The following is a 21,330-nucleotide window of genomic DNA, read 5'->3' as shown; positions in this document are numbered from 1 at the left end:
CCTTACAAAAGGACATTAATCATACCATTGAGATTGTGAAATAATTTCCCTAGTTTTATATCTTCTAGTGTACTACCAATACATAAGTACACAACAATCTGAAAAATAATAATAATAATTCTACAATCAAACCACAAGAAAACATAATTCCATCTTGAACTCTGAATCCATAGACACGATTTCAACATCTCATACATTCTAATTTACTTATATGATTTTCATTAAAGATTTAAACAATGTCACCATGAAGAATTTAAACAATGTCACACTGGAGACCATAGAATTAGTCGACTAACCACTCAAAAAGGAAAGTTATTTTAGTTGGTCCTACTATTTCTTTTAGATAGAAGAGAACCTCTCAAGGTTATGAATTTGTTACTTTTCTGAATAAAACAACATTCTAACAAATTAGTTTACAGAATAAAAAAAATAACGCGGGAGTTCTTGCCGTGCTAAAGGTTTTAAAAATACCATTAATAAGCATATTCTAGTACAAAGCTATGATCAAATAATGAAACAAAATCCATCAGCCATCAAGAATACAAGGTAACTATTCCAACACCTAGTATAGTATCTCTCTTTAGCTACAATTCAGGACAGAGATGAAGTTAAGTTTGGCAGTGGTAAGATAATATAGAAATCCAAGTGTCAACCTTATGTAAGAAGTATGAAAATATCATTTAAATACATTCTTCAAATTTTCTTCATGATTAATGCTCTTTAAAAAACAAGAGTAAAATAGCTCCGAACTTTCAATGACGTTCCAGCACTAATGCTACCATGAATGTTCAAAACAACAATAACCGGTTGGCCAACATGTACTAGTTTTGCTACATCAACTTCATTGTAACATGTACAGAGGATTCTATCAAGAAATGTTTTCAATCCAAGCAAGAAAATCTTGAATTTACTGAGGAAATGTTTACAGTTGATAGAGACATTTTGTCAAATATTTACCGTGTTATCTTCCTCCCCCCATATTTCATGAAGCCACATTTTCTCTAATGCTTTTGCTAAGACTCAACCAGCTTAGGTGTCTACGATTCAACATCTAGAAAATAGAATGTGTATAAACATCTATACAGGCCTGAGTTTAACACTACCCCCTGTTCATATTAAGCTTTAACAGTGTCAAGACTCTACATAGATCATACCCGTTAACACACACATTTGCTCACTGCATTTTAATAGATGAGTTTGCACATTCTAGCACGATTCATACCCCTCTTCCAGATGCTCAATGCCCTCCTCTAGCCTCCGCTGCAGGAGTCCTTTATTGATTGACGCATTAAACTCAAGGTTTGGATGGACATGAGGAAGGTCAGTGATGATTACGTGAGCACCCAACAGTGCTGCAGCAATGCCCACCATTCTAGTACCCGTCTGTTGATGAATTTGGCTCAACCCCAGTTATCGATCCAATGTCTTTTCCAATGCAACTGGATATTCTCGTATTTTCATCAGCAGTAGCTATAATGCCTGCGTGGTGCCAAAACATTTCATCAAGGAACCAATAGAGAGCAGAGGCTGCAGGCCATACCTAAAACAAGAGACCCTTTGAAGGCAGTTGTCTTACAACAAATTTCTTGTGGGATTTCTGCATTTCAAATTCTGCCATAGTTATTCCATCTTCGCTGCTATTAAGGTTGATGTTGGTGGTCAATCTATTTATGTCCCCGTCGCCTGTCTTCTCCTCCTGCACCTTCGTCTTCCATGTATTCGTACAGGAAGTAGTTTCTGCATCTAGATTGTGCCTATTTTCTCCAACAGGTGTGTTTGCCCTAATTTGGCAAGTTGCCAGGAATTGAATTTTATATTGTGTAAAGGGTTTGTCACTTCTGGAAACCCCACTTTACCGTATTCCTGCACCTTGAATTCAATCCTCTGCCCTTGGATGCGAATGAAGAAGAGTCCCATACCCAAAAGATAAGTAGGCAGTTACAAAATTCCCAATTCATAACCAAAAACCGTTAAGGTGAGATAAGGTAAGTTATTAAATAAAGTCATAAGATTGAATTTAAAATTAAATAATGATTATTTAACCAAATATAAATTACCCTGATCTAATGGCAATGACACATAATACACATCTCCAAGTAAAGTAATTAAATTATTTTTTGAAATTCAATAAATGAATATAGTTTGCAGTGCATAACTCAAAATGCTCCCATCCATCAAAGGGAGACAATTTAACAGTTAATGAAGAACAATCGACACTGCCACATCAGTTTATTACACTAAACAATTAAGTTATAATAATTGCAGAAGAGAAGGAAGCCACAGTTTACTTCTCGTTTCCCTTCCAATTTGTTTTCTGCCGATCTCTCACATTCATACTCAAAACACCCATTTTGCTTCATTGTCCTTTGGTTTGACAATCTTTTAAGCAAATGAGAAAATGTTAATAGAGTTTTGGTAGCTTGTGAGGATAAAAGATGGGCAGCTATTTTCAGTTGCAGCTGATAACGGAGACTTGGGCCTGGCGAGATGGTTGGTTGTACACAAAATGGATGTATTTTCGAGGCTGTAATGTTGTCCTCCATGGTGGCAATGTGTAAAGATCATCTTTTCCTTCAATTTTGGAAAGCCCCCAAAGAGGCCCTCCAAGCTTTTTAATGGACAAAACCACTTGGGTGATATCCTTCTTTGAAGTATTGAAAATGGTTCCTCTAATATGGTAATGAATTCTCCCGTTGTAAGTCCATGACGAACGTATTGATCTCACTACTTGAATTGCCTTGCAAGTGTCCTCCCCACCTGATCACATCAATCATGATTAAGAAGAAAAAATAATTTCAGCATATGTCAAAAGCCAGCCAGATAAATATTTGAAGAGAACATTTTAAATTTTGATTTGTTTAAGTGGTTCGTTGAGATTCATCATATAGTCTATTCAGAGTTATTTATAGTCTATTCAGAGTTATTTAAGTTGCTTCTTTGAAATCACATAAAGCTTTTCAGGAAGACCTAATTATTTGTGTGATTTGAGATGGACTACCAAAACAAATTAGTTCTAAGATATATCATAAGTTAAGAGAAATTAAATAAGAATTCTTTAAGTTTTGACTTGCTTACATAGCTGATCTAAAAGAGCACTATAATTTTGAGTTGTTAATGTGACTGATCTAAAATCACACTAAAGTTCTGACTTGTTTACATAGCTGATCAAAAATCACATTAGTTTTTCAGTAAGGTTACCAATAGTTGTTTAAGTTGTTCATCTAAAATCAGCATTAATTTCTCCAATAAAACTTACTTGTTCTGGATGAACCATCTAAACCATTCAAACTAAGAATGTATTTTTTAAATCAAAATGAAGTAAATTAATGTAATGCTTCACAATTAATTATAAAGTAATGTATACCTGATTGCCAAGGCTTTGGAGGAGAAGGCTTTGGAAAAGGAGGAGGCTTTGACACAGGTGGAGGCTGGACTTCTATCAAACAATAAATACATATCATAAGGCAATGAGAAAGCTTAAAGAGCACATTCTAAATTTTGATTTGTTTAGATAGCACATTTGAAATCATACTACTCCTTTTAGTAGTACCCACCAATACTTATCTCAATGGTTCATCTCAAATCCTTCTAATGTTTTTTCAGTAGGAGGTACATATTAGTAGGAATTAGATGAGCCACATAAACAAATTTGCTCCAAGACAAATCAAAGTCAATGTCTAAGTTTTAACAACACACTTTTAAGCTTGACTTATTTAGGTGGCTTATCTAAAATACCACCACTATGATTTGCTAAGATGACTCAGCTGGAATCACATTAATTTCTCCAATAAAACCTACCTATTTCAAATGAATCATCTAAAATGACATAGTTTTTTCTCATAAGATCCACTAATACTCATTTAGATAGCTCATTTGAAATCATGTTAATTTCTATAATAGAAATTATCAATTCTAATGAACTACCTAAACAAATCAAAATAAAAGTCCAAATAATGTTTTTTAAATCAAATAAAATTTTTAATTTATAAATAATTGAACAAAAATGTATACCTGGTGGTGGTGGAGGGCTTGGAGGAGGAGGGCTTGCAACTAGAGGAGGTTGGAATTCTGTCAAGCACATAAATACATGTCACATCAATCATATTGGAGAAAATAAATTATTTTTAAAAAACATTAAAAATCAATGAGAAAACTTAGAAAGGACATTCTAAATTTTGGTTTGTTTAGGTGGTACATATGAAATCATATATACTAGTCCTTTAAGTAGCGTCTACCAATACTTGAGTAGGTGGCTCATCTCAAATCCTTCAATTTTTTCCACTAGGAGCTACATATTAGCAAAAATTAGATGAGCCACCTAAACAAATTTTCTCCAAGATACATCAAAAGTTTAGGTGGCTTATCTAAAATGACACCACAAATATTTGCTTAGATGGCTCTTCTGAAATCACATTGTTTTCTTCAATACAAGCTATCTATAGGAAATGAATCATCTAAGTGGACACTTTTTTAATTATAAGTTCCACTAATACTTGTTTAGATAGTTTGTTTGAAATCATATTAGTTTCTATAATAGAACCTATAGATTCTAATGAAGTACCTAAACAAATCAAAATGAAAATTATATTTTTTCAATCAAAATGAAAAATTTAATTTATAACTAATTGAAGAAAAATGTATACCTGGTGGTGGTGGAGGGAGGCTTGGAGGAGGAGGGCTTGGAACTAGAGGAGGCTGGACTTCTGTTAAACACATAAACAAGTCACTTGTGAAGGATTTAAAAAGTGGAAAAAATGTGTATTTGAGTAAGTAAAATGTTATAATATATTGTCATTAGTACCTTGAGGATAGAGCAATTTTGCAAAGAGGCCAAGAAGAGGAGCATTGTTATAAGTAGTTGGTTCTGACTGTTGGTAGTTATCTCTATTATCTTCATAGTTATCATTTCGATCAGGGCCTCCAACTAGAGCACCCATGAGAACATTTGGGTTTGGTTGGAGGCTATGGTACCATTCAGAATAGCCCTCCATACATTCAATGAATGATGGGTCATTTTTGTAAGAAACCATGGATGCTCCACGGTGGTGAACATGGAGTGGATACTTTGTCCCATATCCTACAATATAGCTCATTCCCATTGGATTGTTCCCTAGGATATAATCAGCCTAATCATCACAACCACACATGAAAGAAAGAAAGGTTGAGAAAGAGTTTAGGAAAAAATAGTATTTCTAATATTATCAATGCACCAAGATTCTCATTCAAATAACATTAATCCAAATGTACCACCTGAGACTTTGAAAATGCAAGCATCTCAGAGGGATCCACTTGTTCAAATGGACATGAGAGCTTTTGTTGAGCAATGGTATAATACTCTGAAGTCACTGCCAATAAAAAGGCTGCATTGGAAACATGTTGCATATTGTCCCATTCCCTTAAATATATCATACCTCCTACAATAAACAAAATACCCATTAAATTACGTTTCCTTGTACTATGTGCTTTGACAAAATGAGTGTTGAAAATACATATACATCATACCTCCTACAATAGATAAAAAAGCTATTGAAGTATATTTTCTTGTAATCTATGTAAATTGAGAAATAGAGTATTAAAAAATTATAGAAGCTCGGCTAGCTATTACAGTATATATTGATTTTTCAAATTGTTCAATTGAAATTATAGCAAATTTTCAATAGGATGTTTTACATAGAACAACACAATAAAGTGTGATGTATAAGTTTTAATTTATTTTAGAAAAATATTATAATACCTGGTGTTTGATAGACATTATATCCATTGTTCTTCTGTATTGTTGAGCAGAGATAGAATTGAGCTTGCTCTTGGTATTGTTTTAATGTTGAAGTATATTGACCACCTTTACCTTCGAGCAATATCTACAATTAGCCAAAAATGAAAGTGAGTTTGGTGACCTCAAAATCTTACAAAATTAACTTTTAATATCAAAATTCTAACATAAAACAATAATCAAAAAGTTAAAAACCATGAAGAAACATTAGATAATTGAGGACATAAGTTCAATTATCCTTGAAGGACAGCTCACATAGATAGAAGTTTAATCTAAAATAGACGGAGGAAAACTCATATAGAGAAAAATTGTGATAGCTAATTAGGCTTAATCATTTAGTGTGATCAGATAAATAGTAATCATTTGCCAAATTTTCAAACCTTGGATTAGGGAGGAGCCAACCTTTTACTATTAAATGAACACCCTTTTGTCCTCCCCTCATAAATCTTCTTAACTTCTCACATATACACAAATTAATTTCTTTTATGCATTTCTTTGGAGATTTGTGACATACATAACTACCTTTCATAGATCCTGAGATTGGTGACCCATGATTCAGGAGATTCATGACATAGCTTAACCTCTTCCCATAGATATAGTTAAGTCTGACATTGATATTTTAAATTTTTGATAAAATGACAAATGATTCCAACATATCTTCTCATGATAACACTTTTCACTATAATACAATCTCTTCTCCTCTCTATCCTTGAGAGGAACATAATGTGAATATCTTTAATTTATTTGTACATAAACACAAGACAGCTTGTATAAACAGAAATTATAATGACGTGTGTTAAAGACTTGTTTCAAGAATCCCCATCCCACATGACATCGATAAATGATTATATAAAAGTTTGAAAAATTTATAACTATCTTTTCTCAATATGAAAATCAAATGTTAACTAATAGGTTCACATTGTCATTACAGCGGTATACCTTAGTTGCAAGGATCTGCACGCCTGCGTATTTGACATCCCACGTAAATTCCTGCACTTTCCATCCAATGCCTCCAAGAGATTCAGCATTATTTGCTACATATTGTAGATAAGAATCCTGACTGGTAGCCTGATACAGCCACGCAGCAGCCCACAGTAATTCATCCTGAACATTACGCCAGCATTTTGTTACTAAAGCTTATTCCTTGCAATCGATTCTTATAAAGATTATTCTTTTATTCTGATGATAGGTTATCATCTAATATGATGTAAAAACTATCACACAATCAAATCTAAAAATAATTATGATCAATTTTGGCCATCCTTAAGTCAACTTTGACAATTTAACACTTTTAGCCTGTGAATCAAGTCTTAGTGTGTGATGTTTAACCCGTCTGATCAATTTCACATATTACTAAACAAATTCAGTGATTCAAAAAACGTACTCCATATCCACTTGCAGATTGATAGAACTTTTTAACATTGGAGATGCTGCTGTCATATTTGCGGCGGTATTGGTCTGCGAATTGGAATAGCTATGGAGATACAACACAGGTTCAGATATTAGCTTTTATATTGAAAATATTAGATTGGTAGAATGATAACAATAATGAAATATGATCTGAAACATTGATATAAGAGATCCTATATGATTAATAATAAATAAAATCTAATTTCGCTAACACAACAATTATAATGAGATCACCTGTATTGAATGTTGTAATAAGGTCTGTGAATACTGTGGTTGAGCATCTTTAAAAACTATTGAGGCAGCAGCCATTGCAGCAGCAGTTTCAGCAGCAAGGTCAGAACCAGGATTGGAGGAGTCAATCCTGTATGCATTCCTTGGTGTTGTCATGTCCTCTGCTCTCTGCCAGCATGCATGATCACTGTCTCCATCTCCCACCTGAACACTTCAACCATTGCTCAGTACACTAACAATGTCAAATCATAGAATCCAACTTGTGAGTTTACAGTGATAAGTAGCAATAATAAAATATTTGTGGGTTCACACTGAAGGTTTCATAGGACATGGTGATTCTAGTTTAGAAAGGAAGTCGCTATTTTTCAGAGAAAATGTATATTTGATCAAAATTGAAAAAATTAAAAACACACTATTTGTTCTTCATGATCTGTATGTTCTATAATTGAAAACAGCACAAAAAAATTTGACAAAAAGTCACTCTGTTTTAGGAGATCTGAAGGTTTTTCTTTCTTTTCTTTTTTTGACTTTTTCGTGCATTCTGTTTAGAGCATAGCTAATGCTGTTTTGGAAATATCTCAATGACAATTTCCTTCTAATACCCATTTGTCAAGACAATATATTATAGCATTCTTTTTTCTAACAATACAAGTGAAAAGGGTAGTCTAAGAATTTCAAGAGGACGATTTGATAGAAGCAATTTTCTTCTTTAAAAATAGAAATCAATTATAAACTTCCACTACCAATCTAATTAATATTTTTTCAAATTGACCTAAATAGTTTAAACTTCTTGATTAGATTGTTAGAAGCACAACAACTCCTCAAATTTCAACAACATTTTAAATTTTAAATATTATATATATAATAATACTAGTTATATATATATATATATGTTAATTATATTAATAAATAAAGAATATATCAAACTATTTGCTCATAAAAATCTCAAATATCAAGAAATCACAATAAAGATTGTATCTACTATATTTAGCATGCTCATCAATTTGTTCTGAAAACAGCCCTTGCTTTTAGTTTTTAACCTTTCTATTTTGATTTTGGCTTTGTCTTTTGCTTTCTATTTTGACTTTTTTATTATAAAAAATGATTTATAAAAAAAAAAAATTGAAAAAATTTTATAATTTATGCTATTTTAAAAAAAAATTTAATTGAATTTTTGATAGTTCTAATATTTTATTCAACTGCAACATCATAAAAAATACAAAATAAATTTTGCTAAATATTTAATAAAATACAAAAACGAAAATAAAACTCAACAAACTAATTTTTTAAAAAGAAACTAGAACTAAAAAAAAAACACACAATCCACATGCAGTTTTTTGTTATACATACAAGTGAAGTAAAAGCGAAAAAACCAAAAAAAAAAAAAACAATCACTGTTGATCATGCACCTTCACAAACAGCTAATGCTGAAATGGAAGTATTACATATCCAGCGTTAAAAACGCCTTTCCTATCCACAGATTATAAATCATCCCTATCTGCAGAACTTAGTGAATGTTCATAACACTATAAATTTTTCCTCAAATGCAATGCAACTTTTAACTATTGTGATTCTCTCATTAAAAAAATTTGAATTTGCAGAAAAATCTAATATTGTACCTGACCCCACAATACATTGGGCTCTGGATGAGCTTTGATGAAATAATCAGTTGCCCACTTAATTGCATCAAGAGCATTATTCATCTGCCCTGCAGCAGCAATCTGCTTCTCATACTCAATAATACTCCAACTAAGCATTGTCACAGTGAATGCCATGGGCAGTCCAAATTTCACATGATCTCCAGCATCATAATACCCACCCACCAAGTCAACCTGCAATTCAAACAAACAAAAAACATTCAGTATATTCTGAAAGAGATTATAATTCATTCACTGTCAGTTAATCTGATATTTCATCGGTTGATCAAAAAACTTTTGTAATCTCTTAAATCAATAGAAAAAATTATCCTTATAAACATGTTCAAGCTGATCATTTGATAAAAAAAGATTGTGTAATCTTTGAATCAATAGGAGGATTTTTTAATCTAGTCCACACTAATCATTCCACAAAAAATATGCAACAGCCTATAGAACAACGGTAAAATTGTAAGTATTTCATTTAGGAGGTCTTGAATTTGAATCAATGAAAAAAATGTCTCAAGATTTCTTTCACTGTTCATTTGATTAAAAAGCTTTTGTAATTTGTTAAATCAATACCAAAATTTATCTTTGTGAACTCCTTCACATTGCATTAGCAACATACATTTGTGATATTAATGAAAATATTATTTTTACATTTTCTTCAACTACAACATAAACATAAATTGTGAGACTATTGTCTGAAAGATAGGTTGAGTCTATGGAATCTAACACATAATAATAATTGATCTTAACAAATAATAATAAATAATCTACGCTTCGACCCATTGCATCACATAAGTACGTACCCCTTGTATGGATCCATCTTGGAGACCAGAATTGCCTCTCCATGTGACCCTCTGATCAGGAGGCAGATTACCAGACCTTTGGGCCTCTAGAAACAACAAACTTTTGGCCAATGCATCACTATAATCAGCCTCAAATCCTCTAACACTGACTCCATTGATACAAAACAACAGAGCAAAGGCAAACGCAGTTAACAAGTTTCTACTGATCTCCATCAAAGATCAGCACATTCCAAGCCCAAGCCCTGAATAGCTGCCGACCAGGAATGTGTGTATATCTCAGTGTATATATATCAATCTACAAAATCATTTCTCCCTTCTTATCGACTTATTCTCTTCCTATCGAAATATGGGGCTTGTTGTACGCACTTCTTCATTATTTATAGGAGTGAGAAGTGTATTTAAAAATGGGTGATTGTTATAAGTCATAACTATAAAATCCATGTTGAGGCGAGGCACTTCTCTTGGGTCTATTTTAATCTTGTATTTATTCTCCTTGCTATTCTGTTGTAGAGATTGAGAGCTTCATCTATTTTTATGGTGAAGGGCAAATATAATCAATTGAGTGCCACACCATTGTAACTACTTATTCTTTGCCCAATCACCTTTCACCAAATATGAAGTGGTAGATTTCTAATCAAAACAAAGACTGTTTCATAGATGCATTATTTTGCATTTGTTTAAGTCAGAGATGGTGGAGACCCATTATCCCCAACTCCTTATTTTCACTGATAGTGCAATCTTTCCTTTATTGTTCTTTTAATTGTTAATGTGTCCCCTGAGTATTGAATGTGTCAAATTGGATGTTTGTGCATAATGGAAGGTGAGGAGAGCACAAGTAAATTCTTTCTATAGTGCTCGTCCTACCTAGCAGCATATATTGGCCAATATTTATTGGGTTTCAATTTTCAATAGTTTTTAAAATGGCCAAATCTTATATTATTAGAGTAAGTGTTTGTTTTAAACCCATTTCAAATAGTTTTTAAAAATTTAAAGCTCTACATTTTATTTTCTAAATTATATTTTGAATTTTAGATTTTTATTTTAATATTTTTTTATATTTTAATATTGTTAAAAAATATATAGATTATATTAATATTATATTATTATTATTTTAATTATATAACATTATTATTATTTCAATTTTAATAAATATTAAAAAGGTTTGTGATTATAATTATGGTTATGTTTGGGCTTGAGATTTTAATCATGATTGTTTTAAGGTTTATATTAGGGATACAATTGTACTAAGTGTTTAGTTTTGAGAAGGTTCCTTCATGATGGGCATGCTACTTTTTTCTACTATGAATTGAAGCATGGTTACTAATGGTGTAGAACCTTAGATGATTTGTAGGCTTTTGAGCAAGCTTGCATTAGGCTGAATAGAGAAATCAGTAAGAAAGTGAATGCTAGAAAAGAAGATTTATTCAAGCTAATGCAGATTCAAGATCGTAAAAGCATCGTTTGGATGGAGGGTCCCTTAGGTTGGACTACTTGGGTGGTCAATTACTATGATGTTCTTAGTTAGATAGTCCTTCTTCTCCTCTTTTTGTTATGTTGTACAATTGATATTGTTCTTCCTTAGTGAGGCTTGGCCTCCTTGTTGATTTCCATGGCGATACTTTGGTTGCTTTGTATTTTTTGATACTCTTATATCTAATAGAAAAAAAGTGTTTAGTTTTACAATATAGTTATAATAATGTTTAGAGTAGAGGGCTACATCATCATTACTATTATGATTAAGGTTACAATTTTCATTAGGGTTAGGGTTATAATAGTTTATTTTTTCTTATAAACTTTAAGATTTTGATTTATAGCAATGGAGCATGACTATCGTTAAAAGAGAGATATTTATTCTCTCATTGACTTTTAATATCTCTTCAGTGTACAACTAGTTTATCATGTTGGTGCATCTTAAGGGCTAGATTACCTTCCTTTCACATTTAAGGACCTTTTCAATTTCATAGAGAACATTAACCCACTCTACTTTTCAAATGAAATTTTTAATTTTCTTTCTCAAATATTCCAAAGTTTGTAGGGATTAATGAAGTATTATTATTATTTATTTAGAAAATGATTGTATAAATGAGAAAATATTGGCTTAGTTATATATAAATTTAGATGAAAAGTATGATCATGTATTGGATAGTAATAAAAGAAGAATGCTTAAAATAGTATTGTGATGCACATTATGTGGTGACTTAACTAAGTAGATATCTAAATTGAATAGTCTCAAATAAATATTTAATTGTGTAGGTTATAATAATCAAATACAAAGAAAATCTAACCATAATATAAATTTTCATACATAGAGAATAAATTAGTTTAAATTTTGAGAATTGGATTTAAATGGAATACTTTAAAAGCCAAGCATATTCACATAAACTATTGGTGGACTTTTAAAACAAATGTTAGTTGCATATTTGCATTAACACCATGACATAAAATACAGAAGCTTTGATTTAATGGTGAATAAATATCATAAAAATCCTCTCCATGAAGAAAAAAATCCCAATTTTTAATCTAGTTTACAAGCATCTAGAGACTAGAAAAAGCAAAACAACATAGAAAGAAAGTTCAAACTCCCCTATATTTACCTTTGATTTTGCTTGGATCTAAAGCACCAATCTTTATGTTTTTGTTTCCTCTTATACCATAGCCCCTTGTGCTATGTCTCTTTGATTAAGATTAACATTTAATATTAAATTTTAATCCTCCATAAACTAAGCATGGCCACTCTTTCCAACTACATGATGGTTTCCTTTTTGTATGAAATATACATGTGAATGTAATGCCCTAAAAATTGAAAATTCCATTTGAATTAAAATCCAATAAAACCAATTGAAAATAAACTAGATTACCTAGACTAAAATAGAATCTATTCTTTTTTATGATCATTATATGCAAATGATGCTTTTGTCAAACACCCTAGGTAGGATAAAGTGTGACATTGGGGTATGTGTTGAATCATGGTATGCCAAAAAGTGGTGATGCGAAAAAATTTCCCTCTCACTCATTCATAAATGCACTAAAAAGCATGTTGACGTTTAGTAGGCTTGGGTGTCAGTTTACCTGACCTAAGCTTTAATGTCAAACACTTACCACATTGGGTAGCCGATAACTATCATATACTTGATATTATCAACTATTTGATAGATATTAGGTACCTAATAAAAACACATGGATTATCAAAATGAAATTATAGCATATATATATATATATATATATATATAATTAAGATATCTCCACATAAATAGAGGATCATGTTATGCCAAAATGTGGCCATGTGAAAAAAAGTCCCCTTTTCACTTGTCCAAAAATGCACTAAAAAGCATGTTGACCTTTTAGTAGGCTTGCGTGTCAGTACACATGGCCAACACTAATTATAATGCACACGATTAATATGGTATGGGATACACAATTATATAATAATATTGAATATCTAATATTATCTAATATTGGATTAGGTATCAGATACCCAATACTTGTGATTGAAATGCATGACCAATGCTTTTTCATATTTAATTCCAAAAATGGAAATTCTAATCTTATACACAATTCTCTATTAGGTATATGATCAATTGCTTGCAAATTTAATAAAAAATATCAAGGTACGTAATTTTTTGATATTTTGTTGTTTCTTGATGTTTTTTTCATGAAATCATTTTTTTTTGCTAAAAAGTAGAGGTTTGTTTAAATTTGTTAATCATTTTTTAAAATTTGGATTGTAATTGCATGTTTCTTTTATTGTAACTATCCAATGATGAAACTAGAACCAATATGCAATGACCTCAAAATATCCCACCACCAGTTGAAAAGAATTTGTCACTAGCTATTGATGAACCAACCCTCAACCCTCAATCTTTAGAGGAGATCATAAGTGAAAATTTAAGCCAAGGGTCTAGAATATAACACATATTCCAATATCCCCACATGTTTGCCACCTTGAACTCCATTGTTAAAAAGATAGTGAAACTTACAATGCAACATAATGTTGCTTTACACTTTTGTGATTTCGTACACACCAAGCTTGATGATAGGATCAATCATGATGGATTTATGACCCAAAATATAACTAAAGATGACATATGTAACCTTTTTGTGAATCCCAAAACAAGATTAAAAGTGGGCCTTAAAAATCCTAAGTTGTTGATTAAATGGTATTCAAATGATGTGATGTGTGAGCACTTATGGGACTGCTAGTGAATGGTTTTTGATAGACCACCCCATATGAATTTAGAGATCTAATTATACTTTATTAATATATTGTATGTTAATTTTTTGTTCAATCATAAATTTAACTATTAGAGCATGAGACTGATCTAGGTTGTAGGCATATATGTTTATATTTGACTTCGGTGGCTGGTCACCTCCCCTACTGTTAATGCTCTATGATGGGTGGCAGTGGCAACAGTAAGGGATGTGGCCAGTGAGGTAGAGCCACTAGTTCTCTTTCTTTAGGCTTTCATCCATTCAACCCACCAAACCTTCCCCTTCATAATTCTCCTCCTGAGATTCTAGAGGTTGTCCATAGTTGGTCCTATAGGGGGGCATGTCCTTAGTGTTCTATATATAGGAAAAGGACTGCATATTTAGCCCATCATCTTCAATTCTCTCTTTGCTCTTAATTTTAGGGTGCAATCTGCCCAGTAGTCCTCACTCATGGGGAAATTCCTAAAACTTGATTGTAGTTGCAAGTTATCTCTCATGTAATTCACAAGGCAATACTACAACTGGATCACCTTGTAAGTCTAGCTTGTATTTATCCTCCAAGACTTTCAACATGTTCTTAGCATTGGACCTTGATGTGCACAAATAGGCACCTGCCATTATAGGAAAAGAATGTCTTCCTTTTACATGACTGTATAGAGAGTGTTCACTTGCAATATATGTCAACAAAGCTAGATTGACATTATTATGTCATCTGGGTAGCATGGTAATCTCCATGGAAAATCATCAAACTAGCCACTCTAATATATGAAAACATGGGAAAATAGCTACCAAATAATTTCATGGTCAAAATTTCCTTTGGTGAGAATCTCCTTTTTGGGTAGTTATAGGTATTTTATAATTACAGGTGTTAAAACAACACTAGGATGTAGAATGAAAGTGGATGCCTACGGGCTAGCTATTTCCCTGTTAGAAATAGGAATTACTTGGGGAGGAGGGAGTGGGGGGGGGATGGTTGAATTAGTAATCTACAAACTTTAGTCACCAACTAGAGATATTATTAGTTACTTTGAACCATACATAATAAAGTAATAAAGTAATGCTAAGTAGTAGTAGTAACCATGCACAAAGATAACTCATAACACCATATTTTGTTAACTAAGGAAACCTTGGCCAAGGGAAAACCTTGGTGGGGATGACACCCACTAGATAATATGTTGATATATAAGTTTCTTGTTAGAGGATGGACCTTGTTAGGAGTCAACAAACAAATTTAGTATAGAGATTCCCTATTAGGAGACTTTGAATCCCTATTAGTAGATTTGAAACGTATTAGGAGTTGTGCCAACCCTATTAGGAGTTGTAGTACATTAGATGCAAGATGAGCTCACTACCCAAGCATGCACTCTCGATTACAAGAAGAGCTCATTGCCCAAACAAATAATTAAACTTTTGGTATATATATACTATAACTTCTTTCTTGACTAATCTCTGATCTTCAGCATGATCTCAGATCACAAAAATAGCTTTACAAAACTTTGCATATATAACTTTCACAAAATTTCACATACAATTGCTCAACACAACATATCACAACTTCTACATTTGAATTTACAAGATATCTGTTGCATAAATACCATGCCTTTACACAAATTGCTGCTAGGTGGGTAAGACCATAATATATACTTTTCCAACTTAGAGTAAACATCTAGGATGTCATCCCTAATTGGTCAAGTAATTATTTTTAAAAGAAAATGATTCCTTTCCTTTAATTCCACTATCTTGTTTCACTCGTAAAACACAAATATCTCTTTTTCATATGGTCCATACCAAATTTCAAGGTTATAAATGTAATCATCAACATGTATACTATCTCCATCTAACTTCACTAGTCATAATATGACATCAATAACAAGTTACATACAAAACAATATAGAGTATTCCTTATGCAATAGTATCAGATGTACAACCAAGTCATCCAAAGAGGAAATCAAAGAGATTAGTGGAAGCTATGACCACTAAGATAAAAAGAGTCAAGCAAAAAGCCACTGGACCAGGAAAGAGACAAAATACATTGTTGACAATTGTTGAGTCTAGTGAAGAAGAAGAAAAAAAAGAACAAGAAGCTTAATAGGTAGAGAAGGTAACTGCTTCTAAACAATCTTAAGGAAAGTTTTGATGATTGCATGAAGATACTTATCAGTTTAAGGTAGAAGAACAACAATTTTTGACATTCTAACCTTTGTCATTAACGTCAATGGGGAAAAAAATACATAAGAAAATTGTAAATTAGGTAAAAAGAAGATAGTATTATAAAGTATGAAATCATATTGTAAGGGGGAGCATATGTAAGATGGACAATTTGTAATAGTTGATTAATGTATAATTATTACTATATATTATTTTTGACAAGTTTTTGATACTTAGCCAATTTTCCCTATTTTGTTGCCATCAATGCCAAAGGGGGAGATTGTTCACAATTGGCTAAAGAAGATATGTAATTTTTGTCATTTATAGAAACATGTGATGTACATGCTTACAAGAAACCTCAGAAATAACAATAGTTAGCTTTTTGTATTCAAAAAATTGTCAACATTCCCATGCTCAACAAGACATCATTCAGATCTAGACCAACTTAACAAAGCACAAAGGGCTCTCTATACTTTAGGCTTTATAGGGCCAAGGAAAGTGAACCTAGGGATTAGATTTCTTATTCTCTAACCTTCGTTACACAATATTCATCCCTTATAACAAAAAATGGTCTATAATCTTTATGAAAATTGAAATTAACTATTTTTTTTACAACAAGAAACTATAAACTCAAAAAAAGCTATTACAATAAGTGGATGACCAACATGAAAATATCTATTACAAATTTTAGATAAATTGATTTTTGATTTTAAAAGTGTATTATGCAACGAGATGACTATATCAATTTTCTTCTTAATTAATGATCAGTGCCTTATTCATTGTTACATAGAGTCACACCAATAAATCTTGATCTATTTAAATGATTGGCAATTGAATTTATTAGTTGTTAACCCTAAATCTCATTCTTATGATATCCCTCCCATACACTTAGAAACCCTATCAGTTCAAAAAAATCATTTACTTAATTTCTTAAATTAAAAGCAACAATGAACTGGCATACAACCCATCTAAGCTACATTAAATTGAAAGAACTTTGCTCATTCAATCTTAAAGTTACAAATATATGAAAAAGGAGACAAAAATTTAGAGACACATATACTCTAAACTTCCTCTTGTATTTATCTTCCTTGAAAATAATACATTATTGATATAAAACTTAGGATATAACTTAGAATGTGACAAATTTGTCATTCAATATCCATTATATTCTCAAAGCACAAAATTGAGACAACATCCAATTAACATAAAGACTAGACTGACTTTAAATAGAATAACCATTAAAAAATTATAATAGAACTAGGACCCTCACTCCACATCTTGGAAATCATTTTATAGAGAAGGATTGGAACAAGCTTCAGATGGGAGGGCACTTGTCAAGATTTGATTTAAAAACAAAATACAAAGACATTCTAGATATTTTCAAATTACAAAACATTCTTTGTACTTGGACAAAACGAGGAAGTAGTTTCAAAACTGACAGGTAACAATTTTTCTTAGGTGTCTCCAAGATGAGCATGTGAGCGCCTTAACAATTTGTCACTATAATTGTTAGTTCTCTATTTTTGTCCTTTTTTCCTTTTAATTTTATTTTCAACTACTTCCTATAGGCAAGGCTTTAATCTCTCCCACTACCTCCCACACATAGATTTCCCTCGTAGTTGGCCATTTAGTGGCTTTGACTCCATCCAAGCTACCTACTACCTTGTTCCATTTGGCATTTGTAATGGCCTTTGATTAAGTTATAAACTAATTTATGTCTAGATTTCTACCTTAAAGAGGGAATCAATCAAACTACTGAAAGTAATATTACTTTCATCATCAAAAAGAGCTACTATTCCTCCTTGATTTAGTATTGAATCAAAGGAATCTGACCATTCTAGATAGCCCTTCAATTTAATAAAGCATCCAAAATTGGTGGGACACATGGTTCAATCTCTCCTGACAAAACCTTCATCTTATTTTGTTTAATTTGTAATTTTCTAGTAAAGAAGCTAGTTAGTTGTTTCACTATTTATAGGCCTTCTTTTACTGTGAAGATTTTGTCAGGCAAGTTTGGCTTCTATTCCATCAATAAGATTAATCTTTCCAAAAACTGAATGTATAGGCCCAATTGATTTAAAATAGGTGACAACCATACAAGTGCTTCATTGCATACATGCTCAGCATTTTGCAGAGACATGAAAAGGTTATGTGCCTATTGACAGATCTTCTTTAGTGTCTCTATTTTATGGCCTATCATACCATTTAGGACATTGGTCCTCAACTCATAACCTTGTTGTGGAACTTGAGTATCTATACTCATCCTTCTCAAGTCAGTATCATCTTGTATTAGCTTTGTCATTTGAGTAGACACTTCTTGCATGACCCTTGCTAGTTTCTCATTGCTGGTTTGTGCTTGACTCTTTCTACAGTATTAATTTGTCCTTTAAGGATGAAACTTCAGCCTCTAGCCCCTAATCCTTTGCCTCAAACTCATTTACCTTCTAGCTGTAAACATAGCTCTTCTTGAGATCTTCTTAATATGGCTTCTTGATATCAATGTAATCATGGAAGGTTCTAGCTAGTTTTGTTTCTACCTCTTCCACTTTAGCCTCATTCATAAATGAGAATTTTTTTATAGCCTTTGAGATTTTTGAACTAGAAGTACTCTGAATAATCCAAACTATCATATTTCCTTGAGCAATAATTTGTATGTCCACTAATTTTGGATTTTTTTTTTAGAAGACATGCTCCATACTACTAAGGATTTGGAATCAATATTGAAAACTGATCCTATTTGAAGGCCATCAGCACCAAATTCCTCATAAGATATTGAATTTTCCTATCTCTTGATCTGATCAAGCATGAAAACTTTCTCTAGATCCCATCCTGGCATAAGAAGCATTCCACTTCTCTGAACAATGTCTCTTGCCTCTGTAGGAGTCATGTTAGAAATAGGGAATACTATAGGTAGGGGGGTGTGGTAGAATTAGTATTCTACAAACTTTCATTGCCAACTAGATATTATTAATTACTTTGAACCATGCATAAGAAAGTAAACAAGCAATGTTGAATAGTAAAATTAACCATTCATAGAGAACTCATAACACCATATTTTGTTAACTAAGGAAACCTTGGACAAGGGAAAACCCCAGTGGGGATGATACCTACAAGATGATATACTAATATAAATGTTCCTTGTTAGAGGATGGACCCTGTTAGGAGTCTATAAACTCACTCTGTCATGCCCAAAATTTACAAGCCAAAACACAACCAAATTTTTTTTTGAAAGGTGAACTAAAGAAAATATGTATGGACCTATACTTCATTATGAATATTCTATCCAACAAAGGGGATATTTTTGAAATATAAAAAATCATGTTTCTTGAGGATGTTAGAGTGTTTTTAAAATCTATCATTGAGTGTAGTTAATTAATCCTAATTGACATAGTAGAATCTATTTCATTCAAAAAATTATGGACTTCAAGTTTCCAAGGGAGACCACTAAGTTTTCTAAAATTTGTTGGAAATCTAAGTTATAAAATAGGAGCTAGATGATGATATCATTTCGAATCCACATTCTATTCTTGAAATAAGACATTACGTATGTAAATATGAAGTACAAATTCTGCATCAATGTGTTTAAAATAATTGAATAGTTTGTGAATGTGAAGATGTTTATAACTATCCTAGATGTTCCAAGTACAAGTTGTATAACCTTAACTCGCTTTGTTCTATGTCCAATTCTATTCTATTTTATCATAATATAGGTATAACTATTTAGGTGAATTGCTTACATTTATCCTTTAGTGATCTCAACTTTATTGATGTCTTTATGAACTAGGTACTAATAACCAAATGTTTAAAATCTATTACCCATTATTTATTTTCCAAATTACTATAATATGTTACTTTCTAATAACCCTATTTCCAATAATTAGTATTTTAATCCTTATTAATCCTAACACTAAAACTAACTAGGTGTACATGCATCTAACAACCTTTGTCTACTAACAACAAATGTCCTTTAGCTTCTTTTATATATATTCAACATATAGAGCTTGATTGCAACCAACTTCCTTCTACGTATCTTAATACTTGAAGATTACCTATGATCATTTAGGGCATTATACTTACATGTTCATATATATATATATATATCCCAAATAACATACTGATACTTTACTCACATTAAATCTAAACGTAAGCCTACTCTCTAACACCCCTACTAACACATGATTTTATATAATATTCTAACCCCAAAATATTCCTAACCACCTATATATTAATGTTACATTAATCCTACCTAACCACTATTAATCTAATACTTTATCCAAACATAATTATTTAGCTAGCAACTAAACCTTATTTTGTTTGATATTGTTCTCATTTACTAATCCCTCCATTTTACATATAAAGCACATGTCAAAATCCCAACCTTGGCCTATCCCATTAATTCCTACAAACTACCCTTTCCCCTAAGTCATCTATACTACCTAGTAGGGCACATCCACTCCTCCCAATGATGGAGGCACCTAAGGAAAGGGATTCATTAAGGTTTACATCATCCCATCCTCCCATGTGCCCAAATAAAGGTCTTTAGAGAGGAAGACGCCTAGGGATATGATAATCCTAACATGGTAGGGAGGTAAGACATTACATAAAGCATCCAAGTACCTTAAAAAAGTGTTAATGCACCTTTCTTTTAACTATGTTGAATTTTTTCTTGACTTTCATTTGCTTGAAACATAGCGCCTAGGTATCTTTTCCTTGTATAGGTGCCTAAGCCTTCTTTTCTTGGATCCTTCCCCATTCTAAAACATGACGCCTATAACATTTAGATTTGTTAGTTATTATTCTTATTATTTTTGTTTAGTTTATTTTTATATAGAAATGATTATATGGTACCCCTCCTTTTTACCTAGGTCTAAGAGGTGGGTGTTTAGGTCTCTGACTTGACATTAAAAAAATTGTTTTTTTTGATATTATGACGCAAGGGTCATGTGACTGTAATGAGTCTTCACTCACAAATATTTATGAGCTAGGTGTCTATTATTGTTTGAGTCTTATCTCTTAACACATGTATTATTTTATTAACACTTTATGCACAAGATTCCAAGTATACTTTGACTGAATAAAATATTAGTAAATAATAGGCATCCACTATATTTTCTCA

At 31.9% G+C, this 21,330-nt stretch overlaps 1 protein-coding gene across 1 annotated transcript; it reads right to left on the bottom strand.

Annotated features, from left to right (window-relative positions):
* Positions 1–1,372: 1,372 nt before the first annotated feature.
* On the bottom strand, positions 1,373–10,004 carry LOC149553946 (endoglucanase 15-like). Its single transcript, XM_089790396.1, has 10 exons — positions 9,858–10,004; positions 9,031–9,243; positions 7,415–7,615; positions 7,155–7,244; positions 6,710–6,874; positions 5,735–5,858; positions 5,251–5,414; positions 4,814–5,126; positions 2,289–2,464; positions 1,373–1,540 (listed from the first exon to the last, which is right to left on the bottom strand). Exons 2-10 carry the CDS (start codon positions 9,184–9,186, stop codon positions 1,373–1,375), a joined length of 1,557 nt encoding a protein of 518 aa, XP_089646522.1. The 5' UTR covers positions 9,187–9,243; positions 9,858–10,004.
* Positions 10,005–21,330: the final 11,326 nt, after the last annotated feature.

Source organism: Cupressus sempervirens, chromosome 6 (genome assembly GCF_028749045.1).
Source record: "Cupressus sempervirens isolate cs-2001-9-10 chromosome 6, ASM2874904v1, whole genome shotgun sequence".
In the NCBI taxonomy this organism is placed as follows: domain Eukaryota; kingdom Viridiplantae; phylum Streptophyta; class Pinopsida; order Cupressales; family Cupressaceae; genus Cupressus; species Cupressus sempervirens.
Note: the sequence above shows the minus strand (reverse complement) of the source record. Positions and strands in the feature narration are given on the sequence as shown.